Source organism: Ursus maritimus, unplaced genomic scaffold (assembly GCF_017311325.1).
Source record: "Ursus maritimus isolate PB19 unplaced genomic scaffold, ASM1731132v1 scaffold_1, whole genome shotgun sequence".
Taxonomy (NCBI): domain Eukaryota; kingdom Metazoa; phylum Chordata; class Mammalia; order Carnivora; family Ursidae; genus Ursus; species Ursus maritimus.
This window is the reverse complement of record NW_024423343.1, coordinates 3,061,128-3,085,705: the sequence shown is the minus strand read 5'-3', so window position 1 is coordinate 3,085,705 and position 24,578 is coordinate 3,061,128. Positions and strand designations below refer to the sequence as shown.

The window sequence follows — 24,578 nt, the reverse complement described above, 5'->3', positions numbered from 1 at the left end:
GAAGATGCCGTTCCTCCCGTTTGCCCACCTCTTGGCCTTGACCTAGCTTCATGGGTACGTTCTCTGAGCCACAGTGACCTGGTGGTAAGTGGGTCTAAAAATACCTGCCTTGAGACTCAGAGACATCTGTCCATAAAGTGGCCGGCATGTCACATGTGTACTTTCCGGATCTGCTTTGTGGCTCCGACTTCAGTGACTGCGAGCCCCATGTCAGGGTGAGATGGTACCGTGGACTTAAAGTGCAGTAGTTATTCAGACACGTATCCTCACTCTGTAGACACTACGCACAGCTTAGTGTTCAGGAACAGGAACCCTGCAACATACACGTGGTTCTCAGTTGCGAGCTTGCCAGAGATTTGAACGGAGCCTGGTGGCACCTGGTGGCACGTGTGGAGTCCTGCACTCTGTCCCCAAGTTTTATATTCTTACCTCAAGAAGCTGGAACAGCAACAGAGGGACAGGCCTAATCCACGCACGAGGAAGCAGTTGACCAAGATTAGAGCAGAAATCAAAGAATTAGAAACCAGGAGTACAGTAGAGCAGATCAACGGAACTAGAAGCTGGTTCTTTGAGAGAATCAATAAAATTGACAGACCACTGGCAAGACTTATCCAAAAGAATAGAGAAAGGACCCAAATTAATAAAATTATGAATGAAAAAAGAGAGGTCGCAACCAACACCAATGACCGGACGGTTTTCCTGGGGAATTCTATCAAACATTCAAAGAAGAAATAATACCTATTCTCCTAAAGCTATTTCAAAAAATAGAAACGGAAGGAAAGCTACCAAACTCATACTATGAGGCCAATATTACCTTGATCCCCAAACCAGGCAAAGACCCCCTCAAAAAGGAGAATTACCGATTTCCCTAATGAATATGGACGCCAAAATCCTCAACAAGATACTTGCTAATAGAATCCAACAGTACATTAAAAGGATTATCCATCACGATCAAGTGGGATTCATACCTGGGATGCAAGCGTGGTTCAATATTCGCAAATCAATCAGCGTGATACATCATATCAACAAGAAAAGACTCAGGAACCATATGATCCTCTCAATCGATGCCGAAAAAGCATTTGACAAAATACAGCATCCTTTCCTGATTAAAACCCTTCAGAGTGTAGGAATAGAAGGTACATTTCTCAATCTCATAAAAGCCATCTATGAAAAGCCTACTGCAAATATTATTCTCAATGGGGAAAAGCTGGAAGCCTTTCCCTTAAGATCAGGAACACGACAAGGATGCCCACTCTCGCCACTATTATTCAACATAGTACTAGAAGTCCTTGCAACAGCAATCAGACGACAAAAAGGGATCAAAGGTATTCAAATTGGCAAAGAAGAAGTCAAAATGTCTCTCTTCGCAGATGACATGATACTCTATATGGAAAACCCAAAAGAAGCCACTCCCAAACTATTAGAAGTTATAGAGCAATTCAGTAATGTGGCGGGATACAAAATCAATGCTCAGAAATCAGTTGCATTTCTATACACGAATAATGAGACTGAAGAAAGAGAAATTAGGGAATCCATCCCATTTACAATAGCACCAAAAACCATGCGTTACCTTGGAATCAACTTAACCAGAGACGTAAGGGACCTATATTCTAGAAACTGTAAATCACTCTTGAAAGACATTGAGGAAGACACAAAAAGATGGAAAAATATTCCATGCTCATGGATTGGAAGAATTAACATAGTTAAAATGTCCATGCTACCCAGAGCAATCTACACTTTCAATGCTATCCCGATCAAAATACCAAGGACATTTTTCAAAGAACTGGAACAAATAGTCCTTAAATTTGTATGGAAACAGAAAAGGCCCCGAATCGCCAAGGAACTGTTGAAAAGGAAAAACAAAGCTGGGGGCATCACAATGCCGGATTTCGAGCTGTACTACAAAGCTGTGATCACAAAGACAGCATGGTACTGGCACAAAAACAGACACATAGACCAATGGAACAGAATAGAGAACCCAGAAATGGACCATCAGCTCTTTGGGCAACTAATCTTTGATAAAGCAGGAAAAAACATCCGTGGAAAAAGACAGTCTCCTTCAATAAATGGTGCTGGGAAAATTGGACAGCTACATGCAAAAGAATGAAACTTGACCATCTCTCTCACACCATACACAAAGATAAACTCCAAATGGACAAAGACCTCGATGTGAGACAGGAATCCATCAAAATCCTAGAGGAGAACATAGGCAGCAACCTCTCACACATCGGCCAAAGCAACCTTTTCAGTACACATCTCCAAAGGCAAGAGAAACAAAAGATAAAATGAACGTGGGACTTCATCAAGATAAAAGCTTCTGCATAGCCAAGGAAACAGTCAAAAAAACTAACAGGCAGCCCACGGAATGGGAGAAGATATTTGCAAATGATGCTACAGATAAAAGACTGGTATCCAAGATCTACAAAGAACTTTTCAAACTCAATACGCGAGAAACAAATAAACAAATCATAAAATGGGCAGAAGATATGAACAGACACCTTTTCCAATGATGATTACAAATGGCTAACAGACACATGAAAAATGTTCAAAATCATTAGCCATCAGGGAAATTCAAATCAAAACCAAACTAAGATACCACCCACGCCAGTTAGAATGGCAAAATTGACAAGGCAAGAAACAAGAATTGCTGGAGAGGATGTGAAGAAAGGGATCCCTCCCACATTGTTGGTGGGAATGCAAGTTGGTACAGCCACTCTGGAAAACAGTGTGGAGGTCCCTTAAAAAGTTAAATTGAGCTACCCTATGACCCAGCCATTGCACTACTGGGTATTTACCCCAAAGATACAGATAGTGAAGAGAAGGGCCATATGCACCCAATGTTCATAGCAGCATTGTCCACAATAGCTAAATTGTGGAAGGAGCCGAGATGCCCTTCAACAGATGACTGGATTAAGAAGATGTGTCCATAAATACAATGGAATATTACTCAGCCATCAAGAAGAACCAATCTCAACATTTGCTGCAACATGGATGGCACCGAGGAGATAATGCTAAGTGAAATAAGTCAAGCAGAGAAAGACAATTATATGATTTCTCTCATCTATGGAACATAAACCTAGGAAGATCGGTAGGGAAAGAAGGATAAAGAAAGGGGGTAATCAGAAGGGGGAATGAAGCATGAGAGACTATGGACTCTGGGAAACAAACTGACGGCTTCAGAGGGGAGGGGGGCGGGGGAACGGGATAGGCTGGTGATGGGTAGTAAGGAGGGCACGTATTGCATGGTGCACTGGGTGTTATACGCCAACTAATGAATCATCGAACTTTACATCAGAAACCGGGGATGTACTGTATGGTGACTAACATAATATAATAAAAAAAAATTAAAAAAATAAAATACAAAATTGAAAAAAAAAAAGACTGATCACTGGGTCAGCGGAGCCCCTCACTTTAAGCCCTGGTTATTCATTCACACTTACACTTGAAGTAGTTGGCAACTCTGTGCTGCTAAAATTTGCACAGCACGTGGGCCTAGTGGGAAGCTGCTTGCGGCTGTGTTGGGGGCTGTACCTGGTGTTTCAGGGATGGTAACTGGCGGATGGGCACTGGGCCGGGCCCAGTGATAAGGCCTGCCTTATCAAGCACAGGGTCTCATTGAGATAACGCCACGAGCTGGGGCAAACTGTGGCTCCGAAGAGGCAAGCAGCCCCCTCAAGCTGCGGTGCTTGGGGGCGTTGGAACATAGGTAATCAGGACACCACGGCCCACATCCTTACCTGCCAGGTTCATTCGTTACCGGTAATTCAGACAACAGACTTTTTGCCAGTTCGCAATAATTTTTATTTTTTACAGGTGCATTATTTTTCTTTAAAGCTGTTATTTGGCAGACTGGTCAATCTGTCCTCTGTGATTAAGAATTGATTGTGGTATTAGTATGTATAGTCTGTTTTTCTGTTCTGTTTGTGCGTATCGGAGTTTTAGTAAAGCTTACTTAAGAACGTTAGGAAAGATGTTAAAACAACCATCATAGGCCTCTCAAAAAAAAAAAAAAAAAAAGAATGCCACTAGACTTTTGAAGAGATGAAATGGTGCAGAGTGTCATCGGTCCCCTTGAGCTTTGGACCGAAGGTGTTGCATTTGGAACTTACTTATTGTGCTGGTGGGTTTTGAACAATGTAGGAAATTTTCGACACTTTCAAATAAAATGTAACAATCTAAAATTCTTGCATGGTTTCTTTTAAACTAGATAATCTACAGTTGTCAAGCTTATGTTTATTTTTACATTTGTTTTAGAATTTTAGTATTTCATGTTGTTTCTTTGGCTACCTTAGATTTCATAAATAATTATTTGAATCAGACTGTTTAAATTATCATTTTTATAGATTGAAAAAATTTCCTTAGAAAATTATGTCATCTATTGTATGAAGTTCTATTACATAAATTCAGTTCTTTGATAGTTAATGATAGGTTGATTCTGATATAAACTATTTAAATACTTTTAAGAAGTTATAAAATTGGGGCGCCTGGGTGGCTCAGTCGTTACGCGTCTGCCTTTGGCTCAGGGCGTGATCCTGGGGTCCTGGGTTGAGCCCCTCATTGGGCTCCCTGCTCCGCTGGGAGCCTGCTTCTTCCTCTCCCACTCCCCCTGCTTGTGTTCCCTCTCTCACTGGCTGTCTCCCTCTCTGTCAAATAAATAAATAAAATCTTAAAAAAAAGAAAAAGGAGAAATTATAAGATTGTATTTCAGGAATGGGAACATTTTTCTAATTTTATTTTTGTCTCCTGGTTTTATTTTAGAGTGGGGGTCTTTTACTGATGTATAAGTTTTCTACCCTGGGTCCTGCCACATTAAAGATCTTTTCCTCCAGCACCTCCCTGCCCCCCTTTTATTTTTAATATAAAAAAAGTTTGTTTCTCAGATATTTGACATTTTTTCTGTTTTTAGAGACATTGGCATACTAGTCAGTGTTCCACGAGGGTTTGGGGGCTTTCAGTATGTCTAGGACTGTGAACTATGCCAGAGATAGTTTTCTTTTCCTCCTGCTTTACTGAGATCGCCGCCTGTCTGCAGCTTCTCGGCTGGGCCTGGCTGCGGTGGGGAGGCAGGTGGAGCAGGTCGTGTCAGGAAGGCTCCGGAAACCGGGGTGGAGGGGTCACCTTGCTTTGGCTGTGGGGACCCCAACCTCCTCCTGGGCTGAGTGGGCCTGGGGCGCTCTCATATTCCGGGCACCCCTTCCCTCTCCCGATCCCACAGGCACAGCCGGGAGGAACATCGTTGGTGCGAGTTCTCAGAAGCTGCCCTCGGTCAGTCTTCTGTTCGCTCGCGGAGTGGGGGAGCTGGGACGAGTCAGCGTGCCCTCTGTTAGTGGCGCCCCAGAGGACCAGCCTGCCGTGTGCCTCGTAATGACTCATTTTAAACTGTTTTATGTCAGGAACAAGAGAAGCTAATACTAACTCAGCTAGTGTTTCAGATGATAACTCAGCTGGTCTGTGGCGTGAGAACGTTGAGCCAGAACCAGCAGTGAAGCAGAAAGGTAAGAAGGATGCCGTCTCTTCACCCCTTCTGGTGCGGGAGACCGAGCAGCTCCGCACGTACACGGGTGGGCACCCCTCCCCCAGAGGGCGGCAGCCAGAGCCGCAGGGTCCCCTCGGCTCTTTGACCCGCACGGGGTCCGGTCCCTGGTTCTTGACACCAGCAGGACCGGACGTGGCGAGTGACCCGCTTTTGCCTCTCCGTCAGCGAGGCAGGGCCCGCTAGGCGGCACGGCGGCACCGGCCTCTCTGGGTCCCCAGCGCTGTCTCGGAGGAGACGGGGCGGAGCCCGGGTGGGAGTCCCGCGGGCCCAGCCGCGCGCCCCCTCATGCTCAGAGAGGACCTCAGAGCAGCGTGGAACACCGCCCCGACCGGTGTTTCTGTCTGTAACGTTCCCTGTGTGCATCAGGTTGTACTCGGTGACGTTCTGCTTCGGGCGTAGTAGTTCCCAGCCCCCAAACTGTGGTGAAAGACCCGCTCCGCCTGTGTTTTTCGGGCCCTGGAGCTCCTCGCAGGCTTGGCGGGGTGCTGGCGCCTCGTGGCGGAGCGTGTGGCACCCCACAGCCCGCGCTTGTGGGGAGGGCTGGTGCTTGTCAGTGTGTGTGCGCCGAAACTGTTTGCCGACGGCCTGCCCTGTGCAGCGAGTGCCCCGGTGAGCCGAGCCAGCCTGGAGGACGCCCTGTGCCGTGGTGTGGGCCGCCAGGGACTTAGCCCTGGGGTGCAGGCGGGGGGAGCCTTCGGGCGGGGAGTGGAGCCTGGCGGCCAGCCGCTGCAGGAAGCCCGAGCTGCTGTTGGCTCAATCACGTGCGGGTCACGTTAGTGTGGTAGGCTTAGTGAGTGGTCCAGGACAGAGTGGCCTGGGCTGGAGTGGGCGGTGGGGGGCTGGGCAGGTTCCGGGGGACTTTGGGCACGGTTTGCACCAGAGATGGCATGTGAGTGCTGGGCGTGATCGCCAGGGCATGGGAAGGAGGGCCTGCGTGCCTTGTTGAGAAAGGCTGAGCTGGTGAAGGATCCAGAGATGACCTGAGTGTCTGTGAGGCTGGAACCCTCGCCGAGGGGTGGGAGACCCCATCTGTGAAGGGGGAGTCACTGTGTGCACTCTCCATCTGGGTATCAGCCCTGAGATCCAGCAGCTGCATGTGAACCCACAGTCTGTCCCCAACACCGATGGTGTGAGATTGGAGGAGAGCCCAGGGGTCTGGAGTCCAGGGTCCCAGGCTGCATAGCCGCTGCTACGCGCTGGGCTCTGCCAAGTGCACTCCAGGTGGCATGGCGTCGAGAAGAGACTCTGCTGCTACCTGCTGTGGCCCCCGGGAAGCCCTGTCTCGGGGTCAAGCCCAAGTCCCCCATTGCTGTCACCCCATCCTTCCAGGGGTGCTGTCTGGAAACGTGATTTCGAGCCCCTCCTAACCCACAGTTCATCAGGCTCTAAGTGCTGGGCCTGTCCTCTGCTCTGTGCAGGGTGACCTCTGGGAGGTTCCTGTGTTCCATACATACAGGTCCTGTAGGGCCTCCTGGTTCCCCTTGCCCCATAGGCCTGGCCCCTCTTACACGCCTTTTTTGGGGCACCACATATGTCGGTCTTTGATTAGCGGACAGAGTTCTGAAGTCCGCTTAGCAGACAGACTGAGGAGTCCGAGGAGGGCTGTGTGTCCTCAGGGTGACCCTGGGCCCAGTCCTTGTGCGTGTGAAAGGTCCCTGTGTGGAGGTGGGGCTGTCGTTAATGGGGGGCTGCATGGCAGCTCCCGGGGGGGTCCTTAGCCCTGACATGGCCCCGTGCCGTTTGGGTGCTTTTGCAGATGTAGTCCCGCATCTTGAGTGTGTCAGGCAGAGGGTGTCGTCTTGTGACTTTGAGTCCCCCCCTCCCTGCAGTGCTCCCGCTCATTTCCGTGTGGCCACGTATGTCCCCCTTGTCCCCAAAAGCAGCACTTGAAGAAGGAGATAGGTCGATGGGGAGGTGGAGAAAGGTCCTCCCGTTCAGGAGCTAATGGAAGAGCCTTTGCTGATGCGCTGGTGAGGGAGGGCCTGGCCGCTGTCACCCCGTCGTGAAAGGGGCGTCACACCCCGTGCCTCACGCTCCCTGGCTTACCAGTTGCTGCCTTGTCTCTAAACTCTTATTTGTGTCTCTGACCCGCTCTCTTCATAATCCTGTTGCCTCTTTTCATTAATAGCATTTTAGAATTCATGGTTTGTTTTGTTCTTTGTCTTTTGATCTTTGAAAGTAAAGTGATGGCTGCGGACACGAGGGAAGGCTCTGTGTTCCCTGACAGGTGTCCACTGTTACTAAGTCCGTTTTTCCCTAGTCCTGCTGTTTCATGACTGAGCTTTGCCAGCACACAGTCGGTTTTCTGATGTGCCCTTTTTTTTTTTTTTTTTGTAGGCGACTCCCCTAGTGATGCAGGTGAGGAACAGCCTGAACTGAGTGTATTTGGTATAAAGTGTGCGTGTGTGTGTGTAGATACTAATATGTTCTCTCAGATTTGTTTTACACAGTGAGTTAGTGAAAGTAATTTAAGGAAACATAACTGTACCACTTTCAGGTTTAATTTCTATGTCTTATGTTCCAGAAGAATGTATTTCACGATTCTTTCCAGAGTAAAAATTATTTCTAAATTCAAATCTGATTTATCCTATTTTCTAAAATACAAAGCCCTTTTACTTAAAATGGAGGAGTAAATTTAATTGCCTTAATAGTTAGGGGTTGTTACTTACTGATTAAATCTTTTTGTTAAAACGAAGAAAGCTTTATTCAGATTATAAAAACAATTTGGTACATACCCAAAGTAGAAAGTTTTTTAAATACAGAAAAATATGGAGAAGGAAATGAAAAACACTGTTTCTAACCTAAACGGATGTCTTTCTAGAACCCCCATCGTGTGTGTGTGTGTGTGTGTGTGTGTGTGTGTGTGTGTTTTATCAGAGACATTACTGTCCTCAGTTCTGTGTTAGAACGATGACACTGTTTTATGCGAAGGGTCTGGTGAGTGACTGCTGGCGTCTGCTGGCGTGACCCACCGTCGTCACTAACACCAGTGGTGGTTGGTGAACATCTTGACACGCGTCCGTCCTTCGTGGGTTGTATTTCCTGTCCATTCAGTGGCTCGACTGGATCAACCTGCCTTTTGAATTCTGTTTCTTAAGAAATTGAACCAGTTTGTGTTTCCAGTTGGCGTGCACACCTCCCCAGATCTTCACCAAGTCTAGATATGAAACGTCTGTGTGAAAATGATAGATGAATAAAGCTCATTTATATTTGCGATTATTTGATTGCTGTCTTTTCAAACACTTATTACTGTTTGTGTTTCTTCCTCTGTGAATCGCTAACCGGATTGTCATGGTTCAGAAGGAGAAGCTGGACCTTCTGGCCCTGAGAAGCCCGAGGTGTCCGAGAGTTCCGAGCTGCCGAGCGAGCTTCCAGCCGACATCAGGTCCGTGGGCCCCGGTCTGACGTCCAGGCCGCCGCCGCCTCCTGCTTCTCTCGGCGCCTTCCGCAGTTTGTTTAGTGCTTGAGCTCAGTGACAGGGAAATACTGTACGAAGACAGCAGAAACCGTTTATTTAATTTTCCTGTACTGGGTATAAGTTACTACACGTAGGACATTTTAAAGATTTAGGGAAATTCATAATTATGGTAAATTATATTTTGATTACTGAGAGTTACATGATTCCTTTTTGAGCCTTAAAATTAATGAAAACATAAGATTAAGAGACGGATACTTTCAAACCTGTCAAATTAATGGAATGTTCTTAACATTCTGCAGACTGTGTCCGACTAGCATGTTGATGGCGGGAAATGAGCGGTAACATTGACCTGGGTTTTCTGTTGTCCACTTTGAAATGTGCAAGTGTGTCATATCCTCTTTCTGGTTTTCCCGTGTTTGGGTTTAGAAGAATACCTCGGCCTGGGAGTGCGAGACCAGCACCTCCCCGGGTGAAGCGCCAGGACAGCGTGGAGGCACTGACGCCAGACAGGTGAGGCCTCCTTTGGGGGCTGTGCTGGGGGGGGGGGGGGGGGGGGCAGGGGCAGCGCTGCCAGCAGCTGAGAGGGGGAGGAAAGCGGGGTCAGACCCTGACCTCAGGCCACACGCTGACCACACACTTCAGTTAGCTGAAGAGAAAATGTGCTTTACAGCACGTGGGGAAGTTATTCTTTGAGAGAAGGGGGGATTTTCTAAGCAAAAAGCAACAAGGCGAAAAATAGGAAAAAAAGATTTCAAGCTTAATTGCACAAAAATGTAAAACAAAAGGTCAGAAAGTCATAAACAATATGAAAACCAGCCGCAGACAGGGTTCTCCAAGTGTTAGGGATATCCCTGTGGACGTAGTGTGATCTTTAGAGGAAAGTACAAAAAAACAAAACAAAATAATAGAAAAATGAAGCAGGCTGGACCAGAGTGGTTTGAGATAGAGCAGGAGGCAGGAATTGGAGACAGATGTGGCCGTGTTGCCGAGGGACCTGAAGGAATGACGCAGGATATGGCGGGAGGGGTGGTGTCGGGAACGTTACTCGTTACTGTTTCTGAGATGAGAAGACTGGTGCATGTTTCTGGTGATGGGACCGATCCAGTGGAGATGGGGAATTGGTGATGTAGGAGCCACAGGGGCGGGATGATTGTTGGACAGCGTCCCCGAGTGGTGAGGGGACGCAGAGGGACTGGCTTTGGAGAAGATGGTGGAGACTTAGTGTGTGGGTGAGTTCTGGAAGCTGCGTGCCCTCTGGCGCTCCACTTGTCTTGTGAGCTCAGAGCGAGTGTGGGAGGGGAGGCCCGGAGCTGCGCTCCCAGAGAGCGGGCATCTGACTGGGCTGGAGCAGAGGGTCCTCATCTGGGGTCATGTCCCCCCACCCCCGGCCTCCTATGGGGCCATGTCTGGAGACCCCATGTAGCGTCAGGACTGGGAAGGTCTAGAGGGAATGTTGCTGGCATCTAGCTGGGGAGTGGGGCAGGGATACTGTCAAACATTCCCAGTGGACAGGCAGCCCCACCACAGAGGACAGTAGGCCCAGAGGTCCATGGTGCGGCGTGTGGAAGCAGGATGCTTGGCCGCCTCCGGGTGCACATGGTGTGAAGTGACAGGAGTCAGTGTTGCTGGGGACTTTGTTCTCCAGCTGTGGGCAGCCGCCTGGTCCAGGCACTGGGTGGACACAGAGATGGAAGTGTGGGCAGTGGTGGTCCAAGAGTGGGGTGCTGAGATTTGAGATGGGGGGCTTGAGTGCCCAAGGGTGACCCTGGGTTTGTGGCTGGGTGATGGAAGTAGATGGTGGCAGGAGGGCTTGGGGACCCTAGAGCCAGGCTTTGGGAAGGACCATTTCTCAGTTAAGATGGGCAGTGTTGGCAGGGAGCCAGGAGTGCAGGGGGATGCCTGGTGGCTGGCAGGGGTGGCAGTAACAATGGGGTTGAGGGCCAGAGAGGCTGGTGATATGGATTCAGAGTCGGCAGACTTTAGAGAGAATAATCTGGAAGACCTAGTAAACACAAGGAGAACGCTGGCCCTCCCTCTTGGCCTGGCCACGAAGGCTGCTGCTTGAGGCAGGGGAGAATGGAGAGGGCTTGCTGATGAGGGAGGGTGTGTGGGAGGGGCTCGAGGGGTGTAGGGCGTGGGAGAGGTGTGGGGTGCGGTGAGGCTGCCCCTGGTGGAGGCGAGATGTTGCTTGTGAGGATTGAGGGGCCTGGTGAAGGAGCAGAGGGTGTTTGGGAGAAATGTGTACTGTCTTGAGAGCTCATACCCAAGTGCACAGGTTCCTTCCTGACCTTGTGTGTTGCCCCGAAGCAAGGAAGAGGGTGTGCACGCATGGGTGTGCACATGTGGCACGTGTGCGAGAGTGATCGTAGGGCAGGGGAGTTAGTGGCCACTCGGGAAAGCATGGTTATGCTAGGCTGGTAGGGAGGAAGTGAAGGCAGGTAGGGCTGATGGGAAGCTGGTGAGTGTTCGGGTCTGGAGGCTTGTGATCCGGGCACAGTGTGGTAGGCGTGAGGGCCCAAGCAGAGGGCAGCTGACAGCCTGCAGTGGGATGACGGTAGTCACCTGGGAGGACAGGGCCAGGCCGGTGGGGCCAGGCAGTTGGGTGTTGGACTGGCGCAGAGCGATTGGAGGACTTGGTGGAGAGGAGGGGCTGGGCAGGAAGTAGATGCTGGGAGAAGGCCACTGTGTTGGAGCAAGGTTCTGGGGCCACATCGCCACCCCTGCCCTGATGTTTACGCCTTGGAAGAATAGGGCCCTCCAGGTGAGAGGCTACGGGTGGGAGTACAGAGGGCAGGAGTCACAGGGGCCCAGGCCTGGGTCTTCCCTCAGCTTCTGCCTGTATTTCGGGACGTTCTAGCGGTAGGTGGTGCCTAAACTCCTCTTGGAGCCCGGGACTCGGGGATTGAGGCAGACGTGCCACCAGCAGCCCTGCTAATGTAGCCTAATTCCTTTCTCTCTTTAGGGCGGGCAGTGGTAGAATCGTGGCCAGTGTGATTGTAGCTGCACAGGACTCCGACAGTGAGGAGGACGATCAGTTTGTGGTGGACGCTGCCCCCCAGCTCCCTGAGGTGTCAGAACTGGAAATGGTGAGTGAACGGGCTCGTCTGTTCCTGTCATTGCCGCGGGCGGTCCTGGAATGCCCCCTCCAGCATTTAGGTTACGTAGACAAAACGTTCCTCCGATTTTTCAGTCAGATTTCTGCCTTCTTTAATTTTGTCATTGCTTTGAGGAGATCCATGGAAGCAGCGTTTCGAGAATCAGCTTTTTCCTCCTTGCTTTCCTGCCCAGGTGCCCACAGTCGACGTGGAGGACGAGGAGAAGCACGGTGAGTGCCGGGCGTGCTGGGCGTGCCAGGCTGACTGTGGGAGGCTCTCGCGCACAGGAGCTCTGTGTGCCCCATGTTGATCAGGGGTCTGAAGGGCATGGGCGGGGTACCGGGGCATGGATGGGCTTCTCCTTGGTTGGTGGGGTTTAGGCTGGGAGATGACGGGTGCTGGCCCCTGGGGCTTGCTGTCAGCAGCTTCCAATGTGGCGCACAGTTAGATTAGAGGGTTGTAATAGTACTTGTCCTCTTCCCAAGTATCTTCTTTGATTTCAAACGTTTGCAGAAGCAGAGAGCGTAGTCTAACGAACCCCCTCGTACCCATCACACGGCGTCAACGGTGATCGGCTCGCATGTTCCCTAAGCCTCTGTCTGCTGCAGACCCTGCTCCCCTAGACTGTTGTCAGGTCCTAGCGAAGACTGTTTCTTCGGTTAACATGTTATGTGCAGCTCTTTCAAAACACATAACCATAATTCTGTTGTTGTGTATTAAAAAACAAAGCAAGAACAAAACACTTTCTTAATACACAACTTTTCCAGTTATTGTGTATATTTTTTTCTAGTTTGAGTCAGAATCCAAATAAGGACCTGCACTGGAGTTGATTAATCTAGCTCTGAGCTCTCCCCTAACCTGTAGGTCCCCCCCCCTTCCCTGAAGAAACTAGTTGGTTGTCCTTTAGAGTTTCCCACAGTTGAGTGTTGCTTACTATATGCCCGTGGTATGGTTTTTTACGTATTCTTCCATTCTTGTAACTTGGTTCCAGAGATTTGATCAGTTGCGGGTTTCGGGCAGGAATACTAGTAGGTGGTGTTGGTTCTTCCTGACGTCTGCTTGTGATGTCAGCCTGGATCATTGAGGGTTGCAGGATGGTGACGTTCTCGTCCCACCCGTCCTCCCTTCCTCGAGGTTTGGCTAGAGAACACCGGAGCGCAGAGCCCCCCATCCCCCAGCCTCAGTGCCGTGGCGCAACCCCTAGAAGGAGGGTTTTCCTCAGTGGGCGTCTCTGTCCCTGGCACCATCCACGCCAACTGAAGAGGGCGTGTGGGCTGGCGGTCGCTGCTCTCTCTACAATATCTGTATGAAATCCTGGGTTTTCCTCTAATGCATTTGATGGGCCTCTTTTCAGGCCAGATGAGTTCTTCTCACCGATGTTCAGATTGTCTGGGACGTAATCAGTGGGGGCTCTCTGAGGCTTTCTGACACAGCCTGGGAGACTTTGCAGAGTCCTTGTTTTCTGAGAGGACCAGATGTTTCAGGCTCATTTTGTGTGTTTCCTGCCCCAAGGCTGGAACCCTCCCTTTCTCCAAGGAGCCTGGCTGCCTGTTGCCTCTGGGTTGGTCGTTGTTTCTAGGGATTTTCTTACCTTTTTTAAAAAAATGAGAACATGTATCCAAGCTCGTACTGGTATTTCCAGTGCAGCTTTACTATTCCAGAGTCTTTCCTACATTTCTGAGTTTATACATGCATGTCTATCTCATGCCAGAGATCCTGGCTCCCAGCGTCCGCCGTGTGTCTGCTTCACCCTGCGGCTGGCACACACCGCAGCACCTTAGAGCCCCCTCCCCGTTATTAGCAGCAGCAGATTCCCGGAGACACTGTAGAGTGTTTCTCGGGGTCAGTGTGTTCTCAGTATGTCCTCAGGGATGGACAACCAATGACTCTTGTAAAGTTATGAAACAGTTCTTTTTTAGGCCGTGCTTGCCAGTTTGATGTTGTTAGGTTTGGTTTCAATTTTTAGGCATTGAGAAATCTGATTTAATTTTGTTTTATTTATGTAAAATAGTCACATTTCCAAGGTCCAATGTACCAAACAAGGTATATTCTGAGATTAGGGGCCTCCACCCTGTCCTCTCCCTCCCCCTGTAGGTAACAGTAAGAAAAACGGCTTATACTTTGATTTAAAAGATTTCAAGTTAATACACATGCGTGGTGTGCGTGTGTACGTGTACGTGTGCGTGTGTGTGTATTTACTGGTATCTCCGTGCCTCCCTCTTGCTTTTGTGACTTGGCGTGGGGGCTGGCATGCGTCCCATAGCAGTGTGGACGAGTCCTCACTGCTGCTCACGGCCGCTCCCCCTCGCCGTCCGGGTGCGGCGGAGTCTACCAGCGGGTTTCATACGGATGCGCGTTTGGATGAGACGGTGTTCTAAAGAAAACGTTCTATGTGATATTTACCCCACAGGCAATGTTTTTTTTTAAGGCAGTTGAAGACCCCTGACCTGATATGAAAGGAGTATTTGTGCTTAGAAACAGCACAGAGTTGTCACACCTGTTTGTGACAGGTGGTTATCTTTTGGAATATTAATCTACATTTCCTCATAATCGTTTTCTGTTTCCACAGCTTTTCTCTTTTTTCTTTTTTTTACCTTTGAGGAGCTGATTTCTTTGAATCACTGTAAAGTTTTATAGTTAATTTCCACCACCAGCTGTATCAGTCTATTGTAGACCCTTTTATCAATTGTTCAGTATAGAAAGAGGAAGAACGCCCCTCTACCCATTTACAATGGAATAGCTCCTTAGAGAATAACATAAAACCACTGATTCTTTACAGGAGGACTTGTGAAAAAAATTCTGGAGACCAAGAAAGATTATGAGAAGTTGCAGCAGTCACCCAGACCTGGAGAGAAGGTAAGGAGTGATTTCTGCACATGCGCTGATCAGCAAAGTCTGCTGCTGGACTTCAGAGTTCCCTCCCACCTCCTTGTTTGGTAGGATAGAAAATTTGGGGCTCCTCTAATGTGTCCTGGAGTCAAGACCAAAGGCCTGTTCTGCTCTGACCCCATGGCTGTCCCCTTCCTGCCTTGTCCAATCCCTTCTCCCTCCTTGCAGAGTCGGGAGGCTGGCCGCCTGGCCCTGGCTGATTGCAAAATAAGAGACTGGGGAGTTTTCAGGTCTGGCTTTTCAATCCTGGTGCTGTTGGTACCTGGCCTCCCAGCAGTCTGCCTTACAGCTGTGGGATGCGGTTTTGTTGGGACCCACCGCTTCCTGCCAACCACTGCCCCTGCGCGTGTGACCCTGGGGTGGATACCTGCCGGCTACGTAGCATGCCTCAAATGTCACGGCTAGGTTTGTTACAGCCACTTTCAAAAAGAATAAATCTTCACTTACTGGTTTTGTAACCAAAGGATGTTTCTTGAATAGTTTTACCGGAAGCCAACAATTCCAGTATGTTTTACACACACATGCATAGATAATTCTGCCTAAAATGTCCTGGTTTTTCATGAAGATGTGGCCTGAAACAGCCGGGGGTGGGGGGCGGACTGTGCAGTTGAGAGCAACATCGGAGGGGCCCAGGAGCCGTCCCAGGAGAGGAACGCTGCCCAGGGCTTTGCTTGACGGCACCCCCGTTGGTGCCTCCGGAGGGAGAGCTGCCTTTCTGTGGGCCATTGTCTCTTGCTATGGAATTTTAACATGTCCTAGTCCTTTTTGTAGGCTGAGGGCTGTCCTGTGTCCCTGGCAGTGTTTCTGGGACCCACTCGGAAACCTTGAGTGTGTCGCTCCAGGCTGCTGATGTAGGCGACCTTCGAGGCTTCAGTTGCTTAAAATTGTGTAGCTGCGCTTCCCGTGCAGAGCACACGGGCTCTGTGCTTCAGACCCTCCTCTGAAGAGTAAAGCTGAGAGTGGAGGCTTCGACTTTAGAAGATAAAAGGAACAATGTCCTTGTTTGGTGAACATTTGCTGCTTTACAAAAGCACAGTAAGGGTTTCGAAGTCGGGGCGATGTGTATTACAGACGGAGAACAGGCCAGCTGCTCTGTTTTCTCTAGTGCGCGCATCAAATTTCACTGATTGGTCTTCTGACATCTTAGAGTTTTTAAAATAAAAGAAGTAAAAACGTGCAGGAAAAGTTGATGTCCTTTCTGCCTCGGCCCCCACCCCGCTGTCCTTAGGGCAGTCAGTCCCTGGGACCAAGCTGGTGTGAGCCTTACTTTCAGCACAGCCGCTGCTCTGCGAGTGTTCGGTCCTGCCCTGTTGCTGATACGTTCGGCCAGGTGCTTTTCTTCAGGCAGCATCCTGTTCTGAGACCCTCCCTGGATGCCTGGGCACCTCGTTCATCCGTCTTAACTGATGACTGGTTTCCAGTATGTGTTCATTGATTCCTGTACTGGTAGGTGGAGGTGTCGTGGCCTTCCACTGTCCCAGACTCTCATGGGCTCCTCCATGTGTCAGCTGGCGAGCAGGTGCCGTGCATCTCGGGCGCTGGTCAGCAGACACGTTCCGCCTGGGGCCAGACAGCGAATGTTTCAGGCCGACGAGCCGTACAAGCTGTTGCAGCTTCTAGCTCTGCCGCTGTGGCCTGAAAGCAGCCGTAAACCAGTGTGTGTGGCTGTGTCCCATCCTGCTTTACGGTCCGTGCCTGGACTCAGAATTGAGGCGTCACAGCTTCTGTTTCACCAGCTACAGCCAGGTTCCCCCCTCATGGCTGTGCCAAGGCATCTCCCATGCATGAGTGTCTGTTTCCACGTGTCTGTGTCGGGACAATGGACGTGTGCGTCACCCCCCACGGTGGCCTGTGCCCTGCGGGATCCCTTCTGGCCACCACTCACCATGACCCCTCCCACCAGGGCCCGGCAGCTGCTCCTCTGCTCTTGGTCCCTCTGGTTTGTGTCTCCCAGAGTTGTAGTTGAGTGGCGTCAGGGGGCATGTGCTCCTGTTTGGTCTGGCTTCTCTCTGTCATCATGATTATTCTGACAACAGTTCGTTCCTTTTCGTGGCTGGGGAGAGCACTGTATGGATGTACCACAGGGTGTGTGTCCACTCGTCAGGGAAGGAGCATTTGGGTTGTTTGTTGTTCGAGTCTATTGCAAGAAAAGCTATGGAGAACATTCACATATGAGTCCCGTGTGGACAGAGATTTTCATTCTTTTGAGTCAATACCGAGGAGCAAGACGGCTGGCTCACACAGTCAATGTATGTTGGTCTTTCTAAGAAACCGCCCAACGTTTTCCAAAGTGGTTGCACCGTTTACATTCCCACCACAGCATCTGTGAGTCCCAGTTCCTGCACGTCCTCATCAGCACTTGGAATGGTCAGTCTTTCTGAGTTTTGGGGTTTTAATTTGCATCTGCTTAATGGCTGATGATGATTCTGTCCTGACTGCTGGTTCTTCCTCTTGCACTTTTCTCCGTGTTGATGCCTTAATGTTGCTAGCTTTTCTCTTCTTTAGAACTAATCCTTTTTTCGTTTTACCAAGTCAGTTTCTTGAGTGGCTATATTCCGTTTTTCTATTTCTTTTTGAGTTTCTTTCGGTAATTGACATTTGAATCAGTTAAGATTGGGTTGATCTGTGGGTGGAGAGATCCAAAGCGTTAGTGGCTTAAGTGAGGTGGTAAGTGCTTTAGCTCCTGAGTCAGGGTCTGGAGGTGGCTGTGGCCCAGATGCCTTCTGCCTCGTCCCCCCACGTGTGTGACCCCTGTGCCTCAGGGTCCCTCATGGCCCAAGGAGGCCATCCAGGTCCAGCCAGCAGGAAGGGAGGGGAGGGGAAGAGAAGAGGAGGAGTGGAGCACACCCCTTTCCTTTGAGACCGCGTCTTGGCAGTTGTACGTCCCGCTCCACTTCCGTGATACCTGCCAGATCTTTGCCGCTAAGGGACCTTGAAGTGAAACCCTTATTCCAGGCATCGGTTCTCTTAGCTAACAATCAGGGCTTCCACACAGGCTAGAATTTGCCAAGTTTTCTCACTGCCTGGCACGCTCAGAAAATGATAATATTTGCAAAGCACATGGATGAGTGGAGGAGGCTGGGGGCCGAGAGTTTCTAGAAGTGGCACATCCCCCACGTGTGGGCTATACACGGGGCAGGAAGCTTTGCTGTGGGAGGGAGAGCAGAATCCAGTGTCGCTTGGCCGTGCCCTCCCCGGCCTTCCTCCAGGGAACTGTTTCCTTCACGTTTTACAAAGTTGTGGCATCAAGATGTCTCAACTGTGCTTTATGAATTTAAAATATATCTATAGTTAACAGTTTTCCTTTTCTTCCAAAAATGTTGTGTCTTTTTTTCCTTCATGAGACTTTAAAGAAACTATTGAAATAGGCACCGTCTAGCAAGACTCTGCTTCTGGTTTTGGACATTTTCCCTTTTGTTTTCATTTCACTGATTTATTTTTCCTTTTAATTTCTTTGGTTATTTACATTTTTAGTCTCTTGTGTAAAATACTTAGCTCGTTCATTTTTAGTCTTTGTCATTTTAAACAAATATGTTTAAGGCTAAACATTTCATTTTTTTATTTTAAAATTTATTTTAGAGTGCATACATGCGTGCCTTTGAATGGGGGGAGGGGCAGGGGCAGAGAGAGGGAGAGAAGCGCAAGCCGACTCTGTGTTGAGCACGGAGCCTGACGTGGGCTCAGTCTCAGGACCCTGAGATCAAGACCTGAGCTGACATCAAGAGTCGGGTGCTCAACCGACGGAGCCGCCCTGCTGCCCCAAGGCCGTACGTTTCTCTTTAATCGTGCTTTATTTAAATTTATTAAATATTAATGTTAAAAGCTTCTTGAATTCTAATTTGAAATACTTCATTTCTTTTTATCATGTGGGCATTTAGGAGCCCGTTCTTTAGTTTTGAAACATGAGGGTTTTTAGAAAGTCCTATGGACAATTTCTAATACAATTTCATGTTCAAAGCATGTGGTCTGTATGATATCGATTATTTGGAATTAAGCCTTTCTTTGTGGCCTGGTCTTTGGGCAGTTTTCACAGGTGTTTCCGAGTGCTTGCAAAGTGTGTCTGCTTTCTGTGCTTTGGGCCCGACTTCCGTGCCCCTGGTGGATTTTGCACAGAGGTGATGGTAAGACTGCTGAAAATGAGCCCTGGCTGCCTGTCGTCATAATCGTCATAATCGCTTGTCTTCTCTCTGTCTCCCTTAAAAATTCAGATGGTAGGTGTTTTCTCTGCTTCTCATGTAAATTGTAGTGTGCCTCTCTTCTCAGGCTTCCCATTGTTTGGGGGGAGCGTTGTTCTTTCAGCGCTGAGGAGATAGGAGCTTGCAGGCCGGCCTTTGCTGTTGCATTGGAGGGAAAGCTATTTCTCACTGTGCTGACGGACTTGAATAATACATTACAGAAGAAATATGTGCATCAGACTGAGCGCTTTTTTCATTATTCTGGCCGACTTGCTGTCTTTTCAAGAGGAAATATAAACTTTGTTAATAGTAAGATACTTGCTCATGCCAGCAATTTTTTTCCTTCAGATTTATGAAGCAGTTTTTGAAAAACAACCAGAAAAGCAGTTTTATTAGTGTTTCTTCTGCTTTAAAAGTACTTGCTTTTTGAACTTTGTAAATGAAGATGCTTTAGATGATAGCAGCCGTTTCTGAGATGGTGCCCTCTCTTCTTATTCCTGATCTGCTGTCCCCCGTTTGTTTTCTCTCCTGTCCAGCTTCTCCATGTTGGGTCAGTTCTAATCGAATGTCAGTTTTAGACGCTTTTTCTTTTCGTTGAAATTCTTTATTTTGAAATAGAGTTTTTCTTTTAGTGTATTTCTTTCTTCATTTAAAGTTTTTGTGATTTTACTCTCCCCCTTCTTTGTCGCATAAACTGCACCCTCTGGAGATCACACACCTCTTCAGGTGAGACCTTGGCACGTTTAGTTTGGTGTGAATGTATGCACTTCACTGCCCTTCTCGGGGAAGGTGGTGACACAGGCCTCAGGTAGCAGCCAGCTAGTGGTAGAGATCACGGACGGTCAGTCACCTGAAAGAACCATATATTCGGGAATGTGCATCTTGAAATGACTCTTGGTGGATAAAACGACCTTATCCTGGACATGTTCTGTTTCAGTTACAATAAGTCGTGTGTAGTGAACAGCCGTCAGCTCAATTCTTTTTTTTTTTTTTTTTTTAAAGATTTTATTTATTTAGTTGACAGAGAGAGAGAGACAGCCAGCGAGAGAGGGAACACAAGCAGGGGGAGTGGGAGAGGAAGAAGCAGGCTCATAGCCAAAGAGCCTGATGTGGGGCTCGATCCCATAACGCCGGAATCACGCCCTGAGCCGAAGTCAGACGCTTAACCGCTGTGCCACCCAGGCGCCCCCGTCAGCTCAATTCTTTCGTGAAAGTCGGATTTTGATGTTACTCTCTAACTTTGGTGATCCGCATAGATCGTTAGTTATTTCTTAGTTTGGTCACTGGGTGGCGCAATTTCATCACAAATACTCGAGCCCCGTTGGAAAAAGGCTCCTCACAATCCCTCCTCAACTGAAAGTCTGCGCTTGATGAAAGTATCTTTAGCTTGGATATTTGTGGTCCTGGTATTAGTGGGTGGACGTTCTTTTGCTAGAAATACTGTTTCCGTTTAAATTGCTGTGAAAGAAAGAAAAGGGACACATGCCACGATATTCTTCACTGATGAGCTGGGGAGCTGCTGACCCTGACTTGAGCCGTGAAGAGTGAGTTATTTATTTTAGGAAACAAGGTGATAGGTTCAGGTGCCCCAGCAGCGCAGTGTCTTCCATATGCGGGCGGGGGATTTTAGGTTTTGGGTATGAAATTGTTGCCAGCAAATAATCAACAATGTCACTTAAAAATATTTGCAGATCTAGGCCACAGATACGTTGTAGACTGAAAATGGTTTGGAAACCATCAAAACGTCATCTGTGGGTGAACTTTGTGGCGATAATTACGAGTAAGTAGGCCTTCTTTGTGTGTACAAAGGTCGTGATATGGATGAAATACCAGAATACTTTACCTGAAGAAAAACGTATGCGTGACTTAAGAAAATTGGGTTATAAAAATGTGCTTAGCTCTGGTGGCAGACAGCTCCAGACGGCATGGTCGGCACCTTCTGGTTAATATGTCTACTCAGTGAATGATAATATGATGAGCACAAGATTGTATTCTTCGTGTTGGGCGCCCGCGTGGGATTCTCTCTCCCTCTCGCTCTGCTTGTGCACGTTCTCTCTCTCTCGCAAAAAGAAAAAGAGATTTTACGTAAAATGTCAGCTTAGCATTCATATCATTTTATATTTATCATTTTTCTAGATTTAGTCGGTTTGGCCTGACAAGTCATTTTGGCCTTATTTCCATCAGTATCCCATTTGCTTTGCATAGACAACACTGAGTCTGTGGCTGTAAATTCCGGTCCTCAGCCGTGCAGGTGCGGGTGTGATCACAGTCCCTGCGGGGCGTGGACGAGGTAGGGGATCGATGCTCTAGTGGCCTCGGGGTGAAAGGCAGCTGATAAGGATTAGAATTCAGGTCCAGGTCAGTTGGGGACTCCACGGAAACAAACGTGGGTTGTGCGGAGAGCGTAAGGGAACAGAGGGGACTGTGCCACATGTTCTGGAAGCTGCAGCCGCCTGGCGAGTGTGGGCCCTCGGCAGGGAGAGGCTGCGGATGCCCCGGCCCTGCTGAACCTGTCTCGCTGGTTTGCAGAAGCATGAAGACCTTCGAAAGTACCCAGTGAGACATGATGAGGGTCTGTAAGGAAAAAGGACCTTGGGAAGGAGCGGCGTCCCCGTGATCTGGCTGAGCCTGGGCGAGCTGTTGGTGTGGTCTGGCTTCCTTTTCCTCTGCTGGGAGTGGCACCACTGGGCCTGGCCTCTGGTGTCCCTGCTCACCCAGGTGGTTCACAGATGACAGTGGCGAGGGGAGCCACGGCGGCTTTCCTCCCTCCGGCCGCGTACCCACGCGTGACCTCGTGCTCCAGGCCTGTCCCACTGCTCATCCGGCTCCCGGGCACACGGCTCCTTGGGGACGGCAGGTGTGTGTTGGGACACAGGCCCTGTTGCGTGTGGAGCAGGCCCACAGGGATTCTCTCGGCAACAAGTGGAGCAGCTGCTTCCAGAATTATTTCAGTCCTGAAATTCCATGTGTCTTTGGCTTCTCTTTAAACGAAGAAATTTATTTCCTGGTAACTTTTTTTCGTATTTCTTAGTTATTTTTGTGCTTTCTAAAACATTTGTTCAAAGTGAGCAATGCGAGTAGTTTATTCTCCTAGTGCCCGTCTCTAGGTCGCTCCTGTCGGTTTACTTCCGGCTCAAGAGCAGCGTCCAGCGAAGCGTGGCTGCTGGAGGGACGCGCTCGGCTGCGGAGTCGGCCTTTCCTGGCTGAGTCGAACCTGGGGAAACAGGCTCAGAAGGGGCTGACGGGGGCAAACCAGGGACGCAGCTTTGTCCTTTTCCTCCAGGAGATGGGTTTCAAGGGACTTTTTATGGTTGAGAAAACTGAAACGCTTGACGTTCAAATATTTTGATTTCCTGCTTATAGCAGTGACGCACGTATGATTTTCGTGTGGCAGCATTATCGAGGTTTCCTGATGGAATTCTCCAAACCTTTCTTTCTGGTCGAAGACCCGTCCCCACCATCTGGGACCCCTTTAATAATTAACAGAGCCCCCTGGAAGAGCCGCGTCATAGAGGCCAGGACTGAGAGCCACTTAGCACAGAGTTTGTGTTACGTCAGGGCTTGGCTAGGCGTAAGCTTTACATTTCACAGAATATCCTTAAATCCCTTACAGGGAAAAAAGATACTACAATAAAATGGGAATGTGTTTATTTTAGACATTAAGTTATTTAGAAATTGTAAATAAAGCACACTGTGCGTGAACACAGACTGAAGTACGCGTTAATGTGCACACTCCGTGTGACCAACGCGATCTTCTAAAAGTTTGGTTAGCTCTTGAAACTCAGGAGTGATTTACAAATATTAGTATTTTTGGTACTGATTAAGTTTCCAGGGAGCTTATGAAAGCTTTGTTGTACTACAGAGAGTTCGTTTGCAGCGAAAAATGATAGAAAATGGTAGTTGTTGTAAAACTAACAACTAAACAGACCGAATAAAGTGAATCGTTTCATACGACATTAAAGGCAACTTTTGGAGACAGGCGGATTTAGAAGCAGGTCAGACATTTAAAGTTGTGAAGGGCACTTTTGAGAACCCTCCGATACTTCAGAGATGACTGATGACGACGTTCCGGGTCCCGAGGGAGCGCGTTGCGCTGTCCTGGCGGGGTCAGTGCTGCTGGGCTCCTGCCGGCTGCAGTCGGGGGTGGCGCAGGCTCAGGGGAGGGCGGCCTTCCCCGGCGGCCGTCCTGCGGTGCTGGCGGAATCCTCCTGTCCTGGCGCTGGATCAGCTTCTGCCACGTGGGGCTGTGCGGGGACGTGCTGGCCGCGAGTTCTTAGAGCAGTGCCACAGGGAATTGTGAGTCTGCTGCAGAGAAGTCAGCCCCCAGACCCCCCAGACGACTTGAGCACAGAGTGCTGACCTCACTGCTGAGTCCTCGCGTGAGGAATTCCTGCAAGCTGGGACATTCCGTGTCAGACTGGGAAGTGAACATGATCGGTCGCTGCCGTCCAGGCTCGCGGCTCGGAAGCACAGCGTCCAGCGGCCGCGCCTCCGTAGGCTCTTCCAGGCTGCGTCAGTCCGTCTGTCCTTCCCTTTCGTGACCTTGCCAGCTTCGGAGATTATAGGCTGTTTTGTAGAGGGTCCCTCCGAGTGAGGGATGTGTGCTCACGCCGCTTGGGCAGGAATCTCCCGCAAGTGAGGCCAGCTCTTCCGCCCGCAGCCCGTCCCAGGGCGCGTGCCTTCGTTTGTCCCGCGACTGGGGGTGCGCTCTCGGGTCTCTCGATGAAGGCGGATTCTCCCAGGCTTCTCCACCGTATCGTGCCCCCGTTCTCTTTGTAATTGCTGGTATTTCGGGGGGTACTGGGAAGTGTAAGCCCCCTGCTCTTCACTCGCTGTCCATTTCATCACTTATTTCTACCATCATGGGCTCAGTTTCCAGTTTTATTCAGGAGGTTACGCTCTCTTACTCATGTTGGGGCTCAGATTGCCCCAGATTTGTCCAGTGGGGGCTCCTTCAAATTGGCATCTGTGTCCTGTTGTTCTTCGAGTTCTTCCTTTGGGTCCCCAAGGTGCTCCAGGCTCATCTTTACTTTCCCTGCCCCAGGCCCAGAACCAGCCACTCCCTCTGGTTCCTCTTAGTGGAGAGTGGTGTTTGGGAACCAAGAGCTGTTTTGGGCACGCTCATCCCTCTGGAGTGTTTGGCTCTCAGCCCCTCGGTGGTCAGAGCTACAGGAAGAGTGTGTGCATATGCGTGTGAGCACGCGTGTGCATGCTTGCACACACCACAGGGGTCATGCTGATTTTCTGTATTTGTAATTCTGTCTCCAGTCATGAGGAGCATGGCTGTCATTGTCCTTGTAGATCGACATAGTGAGTGATCTCTGTCTCCTGTTGCTGCTGTTACCCCTGTCCCGTGGGTGGGCTTCCGATCGCTCCTGGGCTAGCCGTTTTCCCCACATAGGACTCTTTCCGCCCTGTGCTGGCTGCTGCTCCTCCCCCCCCCCCCCCCCCCCCCCCCCCCCCCC

General features: G+C 49.4%; 1 protein-coding gene across 10 annotated transcripts in view; it reads left to right on the top strand.

Moving 5' to 3' along the window:
• Positions 1 to 24,578, top strand: part of TRAF3IP1 (TRAF3 interacting protein 1) — a 57,446-nt gene that overhangs the window by 15,544 nt on the left and 17,324 nt on the right. For 6 of the 10 annotated variants that reach the window (XM_040638503.1, XM_040638565.1, XM_040638557.1 and 3 more), the window contains 7 exons: positions 5,394 to 5,495; positions 7,874 to 7,894; positions 8,837 to 8,921; positions 9,381 to 9,464; positions 11,917 to 12,040; positions 12,243 to 12,279; positions 14,829 to 14,905. In XM_040638503.1, the coding sequence (XP_040494437.1) occupies positions 5,394 to 5,495; positions 7,874 to 7,894; positions 8,837 to 8,921; positions 9,381 to 9,464; positions 11,917 to 12,040; positions 12,243 to 12,279; positions 14,829 to 14,905 (530 nt within the window). Of the gene's footprint in view, positions 1 to 5,393; positions 5,496 to 7,873; positions 7,895 to 8,836; positions 8,922 to 9,380; positions 9,465 to 11,916; positions 12,041 to 12,242; positions 12,280 to 14,828; positions 14,906 to 15,106; positions 15,658 to 24,578 lie in introns of those variants that run through there. The other 4 variants (XM_040638529.1, XM_040638509.1, XM_040638517.1 and 1 more) reach the window with 4 other exon arrangements.